The sequence below is a fragment of the Opisthocomus hoazin genome, chromosome 8 (assembly GCF_030867145.1).
Source record: "Opisthocomus hoazin isolate bOpiHoa1 chromosome 8, bOpiHoa1.hap1, whole genome shotgun sequence".
Taxonomy (NCBI): Eukaryota; Metazoa; Chordata; class Aves; order Opisthocomiformes; family Opisthocomidae; genus Opisthocomus; species Opisthocomus hoazin.
Genome location: NC_134421.1, coordinates 66,979,927 through 66,995,611, shown reverse-complemented (window position 1 = coordinate 66,995,611; position 15,685 = coordinate 66,979,927). Strand labels below are relative to the sequence as shown.

Below are 15,685 nucleotides of genomic sequence, written 5' to 3'. Positions count from 1 at the left end.
GGTGATGGGCAGAAGGGAAGAGGGGAAAAGGCAGCCAGATAAACACGGTAACAGTGAAGGACCGTGTTTAAGGACGTGGGCACAACTGATGTGCCTCAGACAACGGTGTCAGATGCTCCGAGGGAGAGATGGGCAAGAAAGAGGGCCACGAAAGAGCCTTAAGAAAACACCAGGATGAGGAAGAGTAAATGAAGCCTTGTGTGAAGAGAGCCCCTCGTAGGACAGGAGGCATGAAGATGGGAAGGAGACTAGTTAAGGTTTATAAAGTAATTACACATCTCCTCATCAGCGATACTGCTTTCCCATGAATTCCATCGGGGATTCTGAGACTGCACGTTGCTGTCCGTCGCTGGAGCTGAGAGCTCACCAGCTGCGTGCCGTCGGGGGGAAAGCTCAGCGCTGAGCCTTCACGGCAGGCTGGTCTCAGCCCCAGCACGCAGGTTTGTCACAGCCCAAGTTGAGCAGCTTTGCTGCAAAACCCTACCTACATGACCTGTTACTCGTGGCTGGCAAGCTCCCTCCCATGTATTCCAGAACCTTGCTGGCACAGCCAGGGTGGGCAGGGGTTTTTTTTGCTACAGTGATGCTGATTCTTTCACAAAGAATGCGAAGAAACTCCTCCATCCTTCCAGACGCATATAGTTTAGAGGGAATTGGATTACGTCTTAACAGTACAGTGAGCGGCTTGTCAGACCAACTAACACAGAAGTAAAAATGTTCTACCTGCAGCCCTAGATGGATCAGCTAGTTTAGGACTCAGATTTCATCAAACACTGGGAAGAAGAGTTTGGGTGCTAATGGAACAGGGTTAGAGACAACATTTAAGAAAGACTCAAAGTTACGTTGGCTGTGAAGACATCTCCTGAACTTGCTACCACACAAAACCTAAGGAAACACTGTACTTTACACGGAAACCTGCTAAAATCTCAGAGGTTTAATTTTCAAGGAGTGAACATGTACAACTCTACAATCAAGAAAAACACTCCTCTGGATACAAAGGCTCTAAGATTTTAATCCCACGCTCATGTGTCGTTCCTTATAATTTTATACATACCTGAGCCTCTTTTTAATCGTCTTCTTGCAAGTTTAATTTGATCCTGAAGAATCTGGACCCAGTCCCTAGGACCAGGAAGTTTATCCACGTGGTTAGCAGTGCAGTATTTTTCTGTAAAGACTGAAATAGAAAGACACCATCTTTTTGAAGTGTGCCACCAGAATGGAGAAAAGGAGACTGGGGAGGATTATAAACAAAATATACCAAATTATCCACTTATCCAAAAGCATTTAAATGGCCAAATCTAGGACTGCGAGAACAGATTCCAACTCAGCATTTCACAAATTTATCCTTCAGAAGCCATTTGTGTGTATAAATATCGCAGCAATACCATAGTTACTACTTCTAAAAGCCTATCCCAGAGAAACACTCTACGTCTTCCATTCATGAATTTCACACAAAAACGTTACAGAAAAACAACAGCGTGCTTTGAACCGACTCTCCAGACAGGGCAGGCACTTCTACATGCTGCCTTCCGTATGGTACAAGTAGAGACCTGGAGATTCGGTCATTTGGTGGCCTCTTGGTCAGGTTCCTCAGGCTGCAGGCAAACTGATAAAAGACAGAAGTCCTACCACTGCGGAAACCTCTACAGTTCTCATGCTGCCAAACCAGATGGAACAGAATTACTATAAACCTACTAAAAAAAAAAAAGCCATTATTGAGAAAAAAAGGAGTAGCCTACGGGTCCAATGTTATATTTTGTAAAAATGGCACATAGAGGGTGAACATTATCTTTAATTCTTTACATCTAACTAGCAATGTTATACCAAAAATACAAAATTATAAATGGAGTGAAAGTGATGCAATTGATTTTCATCACGCAACTGAGAAGTGTGCAAAAAATAAACATGAACAGGAATTAAAAAAATATTATTACTGTTAGTATTGCTATTGTAGCCTCGGTCAGAGGTCTCCGAGCCCAGTGTCCAACTACGTCTGGCAAACAAAGACAGAAAACTGGTCCCAGCTCAAGGAATTTGTAATCCTTGAGCATACATGCTACAGGAATGGCGTGGGGAAGCATGCAACAAAAAATGACAAATTCAGTATTTTTAGACACATGCTTTTGAAACAGCGCTGGCTGGTTAGTACAAAGGGACCCGAAGTCACCACACTCTCCGAACCCCTTCCCTGTTAGCAACTTCAAAAATCACTGCACGAAAGGCATTAGCAATACTTTCCTCTGGAGTCTGATCAGCAAGGATGTCAGACCAACGCTGAGGGCTTCCCAGAGCAGTCAGCACATTGCCAGTGTCCGATCTGCAACTATTACGGTCTCTCTGAAGGTAGAAATAATCCTTCCCTTCTGAATCCATACAGCACCAGACACCACGGGAACCTGACAAATGACTTCAGACTCCCGCTTACTTCAAACACGCAACTGCAGTTCCTGCTTGTGACTGGAGCCTGGGGACAATCCGTGACACCAGGCTGTACCCAGGCCACCCGCCACAGGTGCCCACGGTGGGAATTACCACTACTGCCCGCTGTTCCCGGCACAGAAAGCCAGAGCCTGGCAGCCTTGGAGAGCCATGTGCCAATTGCTTCTCTTCTCTAGAAGGAAAGTCAAAATAGGTTTGATTGCTCAATGTGTGGTAAGGGAAACACCAACGCAGGCAAAAAAGAATGGGAATGCAATAGGAAGAAGGCAGGAGAAATGGGACCTCCCCCTTCTAGTCCACCTGAGTTGTACGGGGCTAACAACCCCCTGTATCACAGAATGGTTTGGGTTGGAAGGGACCTTTGAAGATCATCTAGTCCCTCTCCAGCTTTCCCATAGGCCCCTTCAGGCACTGGCAGGCTGCTGTAAGGTCTCCCCGCAGCCTTCCCTTCTCCAGGCTCAACAGCCTCAACCCTCTCAGCCTTTCCTCACAGCAGAGGGGTTCCAGCCCTCGGATCATTGCTGTGGCCTCCTCTGGACCTGCTCCAATAGGTCCAGGTCTTTCCTGTGCTGAGGGCTCCAGAGCTGGACACAGGACTCCCAGGGAGGTCTCACCAGAGTGGAGCAGAGGTGCAAAATCCCCTCCCTCAACCTGCTGGCCATGTTGCTTTTGATGCAGCCCAGGGTATGGCTGGCCTTCTGGGCTGCGAGCACATAATTGCCAGATTATGTCCAACTTACCAGTACCAGCCTGTACTAATACTGGGGATTGCCCCAACCCAGGTGCAGGACCCTGCACTTGGCCTTGTTGAACCTCATGAGGTTTACTTGAGCCCACTCCTCAAACCTGTCCAGGTCCCTCTGGATGGCATCCCTTCCCTCCAGCACATCAACTGCGCTACTCAGCTTGGTGTCATCCACAAACTTGTTGAGGGTGCACTCAATCCTGCTGTCAATATCATTGATGAAGATATGAAATAATATTGGTCCCAGTATGGACCCTTGAGGGACATGTCACACATACATCTGAACACGGTCCATTGACTTCTGCAGGGAAGGACTTCACTGGCTGGATTGCTAGCCAACGAGATAAAGGAAAAATAACCACTTCTCCTCTCTTTTTTTCTTTTTCCCCCAGTTCTGAGGGAAAGACTGATGTGACTCACAAGGGAAACTGACTGCCCTGGAGAAACACGGCAACTGATTCAACCACTGCCACTGAATACCCAAAGTCAAAAGAGAGAATTTCCCCTCAGCTAACCATCCTGTTTCAGAAGCATTAAATTACTTGCAAGGACGGCAGTTAAAATGTTTTCAGACAGGAAGAGTGATTTTCAAGCAAACAGTCCCTCCTTTAAGTTCTCTGCTCATTTTTGTCATGAATGTAGCCTCTTCTCTACTCTTTTTGCATCTCTGTCATGGAAAAGGACTAAAGTGCCACTAAAGGATATCTGAGCACGTGGTAGAGGAATGTCCGAATGCTAATAACGCAAACAACATGATGTTGTTCTTGTGGAGATCTCATACTGGATCAGTTATTCCTTGGAATAAATGAAAGCACAGTGCCTGACAGCCCAGCCCTGTGGAGGGAAGAACGGTGCTACTGGAGCCAGGCTGAGTAAAGATCCACAGGCTGTCAGCCCTTGGCATCTTACCCCACCACAGCTCTTAGGGACGGGCTCCCTTATCAGGGACCAGGCACTAGCCTTTGGGCAATACTGTAAATGCCAATAAAGATAATTTTTATTACAGCAGTACCTAGTAGTACCATTGCAGATGAAATTTATCTGTTAGAACTACAACTCCCCCCTTTCTTCTCCCAACCTCAAGGGAACAGGTTAAACCAAGCCTTAGAATCTGGTCCAGCAACACGAGCTCAGCTACTGAGAAACGCTGCTCTCTGCAGTGGGTGATGACTGCTATTTTCATAGCGCTGCTACATCTACTGAAAAACATTTCTTTTACCACAGCGCTGCTCAAATTACAGGTTTTTTTTTTCAAAATAATTTTGAACTCCTTTTTCTTCCATTTAACTTATTTATTAAAGCTTTTAAGGAAGAATGATATACAGAGAGAGTGAATTCAACCTTGGATTACTGAGCTCAAGAAAAGAAGGTATAAGAAAGTGTTTGTGATCGAAACCTAATTCTGAGAATAACTGTACAGAAATCTGCCAGAAACTCTGTAAGATGCATTAGGACTATGACATAGCCACAACATGTATCTTATCGCAGAACTGCACAGGTTGAAAGGGCCCTCTGGAGGTCTCCTATGTCCAGCCTGCTGGTCAAAGCAGGGCCAACTAGGCCACGATGCTCTGCACGGTGACCAGTCAAGTTCTGAATACTTCCAGGGATGGAGATCCTGCAGCCCCTCTGTGCCCCTATTCCACTGTTCAACCACTCTTATGTTTTAAAAGCTCTTCCTTGTATTACGTTGAAATTTTCCATGTGTCCGGTGCTGCTTCTGACTCTGAGGAGAGTCTGACTCCATCTTCTCTACATCATCCCATTAGGTGGTTGTGGACAGCAATAAGGTTTCTCCTGAATCATCTCCTCTCCCGTTCTCTCAGCCTCTCCTCATATGACACTTCACATAAATACTTCACCACTTACCTGCTTCAGTACCATTAAGTCTTGGTGGTCCTCCACTGGACTCACTCCAGTTTGTCAATGTCCTTTTTGCACTGGGAGACGGGGGGCCAAAAGTGGACACAGAGGTGGTTGCAAAAGGTTCCCCTGCCTCCTTCTGCTGCCAACGTACTTGTAGAAGCTTTTCTTACGGCCTTATGTCTCCTAGGTTAGCAATCTGCACCTCAGGACGAGTCACAGCCACTAAAATCAGCTCTACTTTGCAACACAGCCTGTCTTTCGGTAACTTGGGTACCTTCCCTACTATACCACATTTCATAGAATCATAGAACGGTTTGGGTTGGGAGGGAATTTTAAAGATCATCTAGTCCAACCCCCCTGCAATGAGCAGGGACATCTACCATTACACCAGGTTGCTCAGAGCCCTGTCCAACCTGACCTTCAACGTTTCCAGGGATGGGGCAGCTACCACCTCTCTGGGCAACCAATTCCAGTGTTTCAACACCCTCATTGTAAAAAGTTTCTTCTTTGTATCAGGTCTAAATCTGCCCTCTCTTAGTTTAAAGCCATCACCCCTTGTCCTGTCACCGCATGCCCTGCTAAAAAACCTGTTCCCATCTTTCTTAAAAGCCCTCTTTAAGTATCGAAAGGCCACAATCAGGTCTCCCCGCAGCCCTCTCTTCTCCAGGCTGAACAGCCCCAACTCTCTCAGCCTTTCCTCACAGCAGAGGGGTTCCAGTCCTCGGATCACTGCTGTGGCCTCCTCTGGACTCCTGCTCCAACAGGTCCACGTCCTTCTTGTGCTGAGGGCTCCACAGCTGGACGCAGGACTCCTGGGGGGGTCTCACCAGAGCGGAGCAGAGGGGCAGAATCCCCTCCCTCGCCCTGCTGCCCACTCTGCTGGGGATGCAGCCCAGGGTATGGTTGGCCTTCTGGGCTGCAAGTGCACACTGCTGGGTCATGAGCTCCAGTTCTGGGCTCCCCACTTCAAGAAAGATGAGGAGCTACTGGAGAGAGTCCAGCGGAGGGCTACGAGGATGATGAGGGGACTGGAGCATCTCTCCTATGAGGAGAGGCTGAGGGAGCTGGGCTTGTTCAGCCTGAAGAAGAGAAGGCTGAGAGGGGACCTAATAAATGTTTATAAATATCTCAAGGGTGGGTGTCAGGAGGATGGGGCCAGACTCTTTTCAGTGGTGCCCAGCAATAGGACAAGGGGCAATGGGCACAGAATGAAGCATAGGAAGTTCCGTCTGAACATGAGGAAGAACTTCTTCTCTCTGAGGGTGATGGAGCACTGGAACAGGCTGCCCAGGGAGGTTGTGGAGTCTCCTCTGGAGATACTCAAGACCCACCTGGACAAGATCCTGTGTAGCCTGCTGTAGGTGACCCTGCTTTGGCAGGGGGGTTGGACTAGATGACGCACAGAGGCGCCTTCCAACCCCTACCATTCTGTGATTCTGTGATTCTATGTCCAGCTTTTCATCCACCAGTATCCCCAAGTCCTTCTTGGCAGGGCTGTTCTCAATCTCTTCATCCCCAGCCTGTATCGATACCAGGGGTTGCCCCGACCCAGGTGCAGGACCTTGCATTTTGCCTTGCTGAACCTCATGAGGGTCACATGGTCCCACCTCTCCAACTTGTCCAGGTCCCTCTGGATGGCATCCTGTCCTTCTGGTGTGTCAGCAGCACCACTCAGCTTAGTGTCATCTGCAAACTTGCTGAGGGTGCAGTCGCTCCCGATATCTAGGTCATTGATGAAGATATTAAACAGTACTGGTCCCAGCACAGACCACTGAGGGACACCACTTGTCACTGGTCTCTGTCTGGACATTAAGCAATTGACTGCTATCCTCTGGACGTGACCATCCAACCAATTCCTCATCCACCGAACAGTCCACCCATGAAATCCGTATCTCCCCAATTCAGAGAGCAGGATATTGTGGGGGACTGTGTCGCAGGCGTTACAGAAGTCCAGACAGATGACATCCGTAGCTCTTCCCTTGTCCACTGATGTAGTGACTCCATCACAGAAGGCCACTAAGTTGGTGAGGCATAACAAAATACTAGAATCCAGTTCAGAATCTCTGGCTTAATACTAACTGTTTATACGTTGTGATGACAGAGTTTCAAGGCACATGTGTTCTTCTGGAAGCTAGGAAGTAGTGACCTCTAAGAAAAATCACCCAGCACAGGACACCCACTAAGAAATTTTCTCCCACAAGAGAAGGACCACCACAAATGAGCAACAAACTCATCTCAGTCCCAGTATTATCCTCCTCCATCTCTTCTCCAATCCATCCACCAACTGCTATACTACTGGCAGAGCAGGCACAGTCAGATACAGCGCAAGCCTCAGAATTTTGATTGAAGCAGACCAGTTATGCTGTCATTATATTTGCAAGAGTTCTTTGCATCTCTGATATCCAGAAAAAAAAATAATTATCTTATACGAACACTGAGATTCTAACCTTAGAGCCTGACTTCAGAAACCAGGATCACTGCCTTGAAATTAACACAAGCTGTCCCTGTAGAAGCTATTTTTAACAAGTGAGTGAAAGGGAATAAAAATAAGACTGCATATTTTAATAGGTCTAACACACATCAGAAATTCTAATCCCGTTACACTCTCCTTAGCTGAGAATATGTTCTAATTACACACACATGAAGAAAAGCAAAACCATACCTTTTATTGCACCCACAATATTTTGGTCTAGTCCTTTCCGGTTGTCATTGAGCCCTCTTTTCCTTTTGCCGTTTGGTAAAGAGTTAGCCAAAGTCTTGTCATCAAAAAATGCACAGACCAGCTTCCTAAAGAGCAGGCTTCCTGAGCGAGTATAGTTCGATAATATAGAGTCCAGCTGAGATTTCGGCATGAAGACGTCAAAGCCTTCTGCAAGTTGCACTTCTGGCTACCAAAAGAATACAAATGTTTTAATTAAAAGAGCATTCAAAGGCATTATTTTGCTTCAATCATGCATTTGGTGAGACTTTACAATCACTTAATCAGACCATGAATCTTTTCCCAGCCATTCAGTACCACAGCAGCCTACTTCACTGAAATCAAACCCCATCAGTGAATAAGCACCTTAAAAGGCAAATCAAATAATCACACTCACGTCTAGCCACTGTAATAGTTAACAATTACTGACATTATTTCTAGGTGTACAGCTAAGAAAAAGAAAAATGACACCTCTGAATATTGGGTAACAGTCACAAACCAGAGGATCATCCCAGAGCAATACTGCTATGCGCTGCTTTTTGGACATTTCCCTAACCGTTTTATGGACTTGTTTCACTGCCAAATGACGTGAACAAGCGCGCTGTGGGGCAGCCAGGCATTTCCAAGCAGGACAACTGCAGAGCTACCAGCCTGTTCCATGTGGTTTCCCAAGAGGGCTTCCAGCGCAGATACAGCCCAGATGAGCAGAAGTAGATGATGAAGTTGGGGTTGCCCTTGGAGCCAGCGCTAGCTGATCATCCATTCTCCCTCCTCTTCATAATCCCAAAAAACATCTTTAGAACAGGACGATGTTAGACAGACAGCTTATTTCAGCACAGAAAACACCTCAGTGGTAAATCACAGAGATTTACACGACTGCTAGAAAGTGAGATGCAGGCAAAGAAGAGGAAACAAAATCATCTTGTATTTCACAAGAGTCTCAAGTACCTTGTGGGCCAAAGCAGACAAAGGCCTTCAAGGAAGTCCCCTTACTAAGAATCTTTTTGCTGCCCCTCTCTGTACATACCAGAAATTACACAAACAATACTTGCAGTATTTTATTCTGCGACCACCACACTGCTTACACAAGACATCTGTATGGAATAATTATATATCTAGAATGAAGATACATCATGAGTAAACTAAAATTTTTCAGATATTATCTGGAAGTTGGCATGGGGGGAAAAAAACAGTGGTCATGGTGTAAGAAAATAAGCTAACACTACAGCCTTGCTCCTAATAACTTGCTCTTTTTCCCCCCCCTTATATGAAAATACATCCGCTAGTGATGAAGTGTTTTCAAAGATGTTTACAGAGCAAGAGCAAATGCCATCTCCCATCACATCACCTGCAAATGTCTCGAGTCTAGACAGAAGCAAGGGCTGCCAACCTCAGACGGATTTGGCTGTGTAACTCTTTTCCCATGGATTTCTGAAAATCAGTATCAAGAGAGTTACAGCAAGCAGAATATTTTCAAAGCATGTACTACCACTGGATATGTCTGTGTACTGTGCAACAAAACTGAAAAATGGAATGCCACAGTGAAGAATCTTAAAATATGCAGATAGTAATTAAAAAAAAAAATCTAAAAAGCACATAAGTTTCTCAGCTTGTTCTGGATGAAAAGTTGTTTTTTACCTTGAGAACTTTCAAAATGCTGGATCCAGCAAAACACTCAGTTACTCTATTTGACATTTGACAATCTTCTGATGTAGGTGGGTTTTTAATATGTTACTTCTAAACTTTCTGGTGACAGAAAGGATTTTCAAGTGTAAATAAACGTGGGCCAAGTTTACAACTGGGGAAAAATTCTACTTCATGCTAATCAAAAAGCAGAATGTAGTTGTCATGGTGATGACGGCATCCCGTCCTATTCTGTTACTTGGGTCTTACGATAGCAATCTAAGATGACCTCGATGATACTAGGACAGACAAATCATCTTCACTAATACAGCTGTAAAACACGTTTGAAACCTCACCAGTGCAGTCAATATTGTTTTAGTTTTGACTATTTTGTTCTTAATATATGAATCAATTTGTGGATCAGTGAAATCATGTGAAGGCAAAATGCTGATTTATTCTTGCTTTCCTTTGGTAGCAAACTATTCTTCAGTCAAAGACAATCAGTACCTAATTGAACTTTATGATCACTCTGAATGCGGTTTCTCAAAAGGAAAAGCATTTTTTAGCAGATAATGATCATGGCATAAGGAACTGGTAGGTATACTATTCGTGTGCAATAAAATAAATAAGACCTGCATGCCAAAGGCTTTTGCTGTGCTAAAATTAACAGGCAGAGAATTAGACTAAATCCTAGACATTCTACTAGGTTGTAGTACATAAGATATGATTAGATTATAAATGAAATATTCTAACAGTAAAACAAACATCAGAAAGTTTAACTAAGAGTAAAAGATGATTACATCTAAAAAGCAGGTTCTCTGATTCACGGGCCGGATTAAGAGTTGGTCTCACAAAGACTTTTTCCATCTCCGTAAGTAGCAGTATTTAATCTCAGCAAAACTGACCTCATTGCACTGGTTTCAGTGGCCCCAATTTTATACACATTAAACTGGCATTCTTCTTAAAGAGCAACAGATGTTGGCAAAATAACAGCGGCGACAGTCGTGGCGTATGACACAGCCCACAGGACAGACAACCCGTGCAATATTCTCAAGGGAAGATTCATTTATGGTGCTGCATAAAATGTCTCTCAGTTTTTTCAGGCACTCAGACATGCTGGTCGTGAGCACACTAGAGATGCTTACGAATAAATAGAACAAGATAATACTGTCAGTCATTTTGAAAGAAGCGACTTTCTTCAGCCTTCTCAAAATGTTTAAGGTCACATTTTATTTCCCTGTTAAATATATCTATTTTCAGAACTCAACTGTTTTCTTTCCAAAGACAAAACAAAATCAATTTGTTTGTCTTGGGGTTCTGGCTCTGTAAATTTAGTCAAACAACCACTGTGGCAAGCAGGGGCCAAAGCATGGCAGGGCAGATGAGGACTTGATTTATGAGCCACTTATTTTCTCTTTTTTTTTTTCTTAGGTCAAATTGGCACCTACGAAGAATTGTGTCCAGCGATGGAACGCATTCATAAAGCCAAATTAAATTCCATCGCAAGTACAAAACTGTTTTCAAAACTGTGTTTCATGCAGAAAAGAGTGCCGCAAGCAAAGAAAAATTATAAGCACAAGCAAAGAAAAATTATAAGCACAAATTGCGTATTGGCGATAAATTACCAGTCCCTCCCCAAACCATTCCCTCAAACATTATTAAGAATAATACTACAAAAGGAAAACCTCTAAAAAAGCGTCAGACTGGTTACTATGTATCACTACACCGACTATATGGCATGAGAGTGCAATCTAATTAGTGGTGTGGCTTGCATCTATATAACTGAATTATTATGACTGCTCTTTTTTATTATTAGTTCACACTTCCAGAAAGGTAGAACATTATCTCCTGCATTGTTTTCATTTACGCTTATTGACACTGAATTTAATTATGCTTTTCTAGCTCATAGTACTTAGGAAATTGGAAACTGCCTGCTCAAAATTAAAAACATATTAGAGAAATTAATGATCAGTTTTCTCATCATTGGACTGGTTCAGACAACATCTATTTGGCCGTTAAACAAAGCCAATCCGCCACCAGACACATGATGTTTCTATCAGTGCGTACACGTTGCACGAATCAAGAAAATACGCTTATCGCAGTTTTACATGTGACAAGTACACATTCTCAGAGAGGCAAATTTTGGCCCCTTTAGTCACGCTGACATCATCAACAGCATCAAGGCCCTCATCCAGCAACCACAGCCATGAAGACCAAATGACCCAATCCAGCAAAGACTGAGGTATGAACTTGACAGAGGCGAGGAGTCCCCTGAAGCCAGCGGGACCAGCCAGGCATGAAACACAGCACACAAATACAGCTTGGCAGGAGAAGGGCATACGTGTGGACTACGCACGCTCATCAGCAAATGACAGGGTTGTGAACGGCTTCTACACGCAGCACTTCCTACGGCTCCTGATCTCACGGCAGCTCATGGCAACAGGAGAGATGAAGAACAAGATTCCACTGCACGCTCCAACAACAGGCAGCCTTGAACTCAAGGGAGAACTACGCGCTCACGAAAGTTGAAAAAAACCAACGCCAAGATTTTGTCGTCAGCACTCCGTTGAAAAAAAAAAACCCCACCGAACTTCATAATCAGCAGTGCCCACGCCTAACCATACTGTCTCCATTCAATCCTGCCCAAGATCTGCTTGTTTATTCCAACAAGAAGTGGGAACACATGTCAATCTGACTTGAGTACTGACTCTCCTGAACGAGTTAGTGCTTTAAAATCCCGTGATCCCGTGTATTAAAATATTAACTTACATCTGATGAAGCCGATTCAAGGATTATTCCAAATCCTGAAACAGGGGCTTCTGGTTTTAAGGGGGGTTCAACCGCTTGCAGACTCGATCGTTCTGAGTTTGCTGATAGTCTCCTTTCGTTCTCTGCACTGCTGGGTTTCTTATTCATGGTAATTGGTTCAACAGTTTTGAGGGGCAGTTTTTTCTTTTTATTTCTCTTTCTTGATATTGTTGACTTTTGTGCACAAATCAGAGGAACAGGAGGCTGCTGTCTGTTTTGAGTCCCAACTGAATGAAAGAAAGTAATGAATTAAATTTACAGAAAAAAGCACATGTATAACCACACAGACCATTAAGCTACCGACACACTGAACTCATCTTCTGCATAAGCGGTATGGTTTTCAGGGCTGTTTGTGCATATGAAGCAGTTACATTTTATCACCTTTGCATAATTTCCCAATCTGTACAACAGGGATAATGACACTGAGCTCTACTATGAGGTTTTTCAAGACATACTGATGAACAGCATTTCAGGAAAATTAGGAATACGTGGCTCTTTCCTAGTGACCACTGGACGGTGACACGAATGACTTAAGCAATGATTAATTTGTATACCCTCTTGAATGACTGAGAATCTCATTGTCTTTGAGCATCTTTTCCTGATAAACTAAGATAACATAGTGCTAATGCAATTACAGTTATTTTTATGAATGTAGTCACCAAGTTAATTAGCTCAGCAAGAACATTTCAAGTACCATTATGTCAAGAATGAGTGAAAACACTATGCAATAGTTTAATTTCTGGGAAAAATGTAACCCAAAGTTGCATCAGTGTGCTTCGCTCATACACAGAAACTGACAGTTCATATGTTATCTCTGAAATCTAAGAGACCATATTTTATATTTAGCAGTATTTCGCATTTTCCAGTATTCATAACCATTTCTATAAATTGAGGCACCAATCCTGAACCTGTACCTACGTGATCAAGTCCTCCAGCAGAATGCTATGCAGATACAATTACAAGTCTGGATGAATCAGTAAGATCAAGGTCAAACCAAAAAAAGCCAAAAGTGCTACACATGCAAATCAAACTTATTTGAGCTACGAGTGAACTACAAATAGTCCTCATCTACTAAGCTTGAGGAGAAAAATAAACCTTGGAATACTGTTTATTAAAAGATTTCTGGGATATTTCATTTCTGGCAAGGATTTACAAGAGTGTAATTTGTAGTTTATCATTTAGACAGAAGGGTGTTCTAGTCTTCTAGTTCTGTTTAGTACAAGTTATTATACTTTCACTTATAAGTTTGCATTTTAGTTCTTTTTCTTTTAGCAACAAAAATGCCAAATTATTTTTTTTCTATGCAAAACCATACTTTCATGCCTACCAGAAAATATGAACTATTCTGAGGCATTTTCATCAAGAGATTCACTAATTAACAAGGTACATAACAAATAAGAACTACTTCTGCTATTGAGGAGCCACCTCTTCTGGCATAAAGCCCCGTTCTGTTCCTCTCACCCACCAGCCATTTTTAATCATGAACGCAATTTCAATGGAATCAGTGCAGCTGTGTAAAGAATTCCCTGTCCCAGCAAAGACTCTAAAACTGGGTCTTTACGTGCTTCTTTTGTAAACCGATGACTTCTGAAAAGCATTTTTATGTGTATCAATGATATTACAAAACCTGCCTGATCCTTCCTGTCGCTCACTCAAGCATTATACCCGGTACAGACAAGGCATTTAGTCAGCCCTTCACTCCACCCATGTTTCAGTTAATTACTCAACACTCCCTTTTCTTACAGAGGTCTTATCCAGCTACTCTAAGACAAAAACCTCCATGGCTCCACCCCCCATCACTCATGATGGACAGGCAACTCAACCGACTCCTCATTAGTATTAACACTAATTTTTAGGAAGCACAGAGGTTGCAGCTTCACAGCAGCCTATGGTGACCTACCTAACTCCTAGCTGCCGTGGTCTTGTTGTCTTGCTGGCTCTAGTGGTCTGGCTCTGCACTGTTCTGTTTCAGCTGCTAGCCTAGCAGAAAACTAGACTCAACAGTTTTCCCCAACGAACAGATTATTGCTGGTTCAGCCAGTAGAGAGAACTGGAAAACCAGCCTGAAGAAGGGTGGTGGCAAAAACATGCAGCGGCTAGCTCAGCCGAGGCTACCATGGAGCTGTAACCTGAAAGATCTTTGAACAAATGTTGTAAGTGGCCTTCCATTTTTTTTCTCCTCCTACGATCAGTGAACTGGTAAACAGGTAACAGCAAAAGTAGCATTTTGCAACTCTGAATGAATATACCACGAAAACAAACTGGGGGTTGTTATGGTGTATTGACCTACCCACTCAGCTCCCATTACTAGAGCATGTAATCACATTAGTTTTTAAATTTAGCCTTAGAAGATTCCTACAAGATAATACCCCATGCTACAGGTAAGGATCTGAGAAGTACAAATTACATTTCCAAGAAGCTTGTGAAAATTTGACTTTGAACAATGTGTCAAGTGACCAGGAAACGTTCCAGCTTTTCCTCAGTCTCCAGACAGATTTCTGTCTTACTAGACCATTTCTCCTGACAAGAAGATACTTGTCACAGATACACACGTATGGGACCGGCCATCATACCTGCCTGAATCTGCATCAATTTTCGCATGGTCTTGAGCTCTTGAAGAATAGCCTGTAAGGTTGACTGGCAATTACACGTACAGCAGCTTGGTCCAACTGATGAATTCACCATCGGGATTTCTCCTGAGAGAGAGAGGAACAAAACGGAGGAGAGACAATGTAGCCCACACAAAAACACCCAAACAACAACCACCAGCAGATGTTTGGAAGTATCATCAATATATCTGATTGTGAAATTAGATACAAAGCAAGAAGGCGAATAATTTTCAACACGGTCCCTTTTAAGAGGAAGGGGCTACTACGTTTTCTCCAATTACTAGTATGTACAATTATATACAGTAGGGGATGCATGTTACGTGGGCTGCAGAAGACTGCTCAGAGCATGAATACAATGCACTCTTCACAGCAGGGCTCTCTATTGTCAGGCTAGTTCATCTTGAATAACAATAGCACCAAACCTCATTATAAACATACTCACTTTATCAAACACACACAAAAAAAAGCCCATCTCCTGGAACAGTCTCACAAAGAATGAAGACAGTCTGTGTAATAAAGGTTTATACTGCACATTAAATGAGGGCCTAAGAATTTTGAAACTGCTTGAATGTTGCATGTGATTCTTTACTATGTGAAGAACTGAGAATGAAAATAAAATCCCCTATTCAGAGTTAAAAAAACCCGCCCAAACTGGATGGAAATAACCACCAGCAATGAAAGCTTTCAAATCTGCTCTTCTGTTTGCCAGGGTGGGATTGTTTTCTACAGCACGTTTTCCAGCACTGTGACCTATGAGATGAGCTTTCCATAGTTTCCCTTTGAAAATTATTACAGTAGTTCGATAGATTCCTCTTTTCCAGTAATTCTTACTAATGTTTAACTGAAATCACACACTTCCAGTTCTAGCCCTTAGCAGTGCTTTTGTTACTGCCTTGC

The 15,685-nt window shown here is 43.4% G+C and overlaps 1 protein-coding gene across 4 annotated transcripts in view; it reads right to left on the bottom strand.

Annotated features, from left to right (window-relative positions):
• BEND7 (BEN domain containing 7) overlaps positions 1–15,685 on the bottom strand; it is a 46,474-nt gene that overhangs the window by 11,752 nt on the left and 19,037 nt on the right. For all 4 annotated transcript variants that reach the window (XM_075428209.1, XM_075428211.1, XM_075428210.1 and 1 more), the window contains 4 exons: positions 14,753–14,875; positions 12,141–12,406; positions 7,713–7,938; positions 1,055–1,174 (listed from right to left, as the gene is read on the bottom strand). In XM_075428209.1, the coding sequence (XP_075284324.1) occupies positions 1,055–1,174; positions 7,713–7,938; positions 12,141–12,406; positions 14,753–14,875 (735 nt within the window). The remainder of the gene's footprint in view (positions 1–1,054; positions 1,175–7,712; positions 7,939–12,140; positions 12,407–14,752; positions 14,876–15,685) is intronic.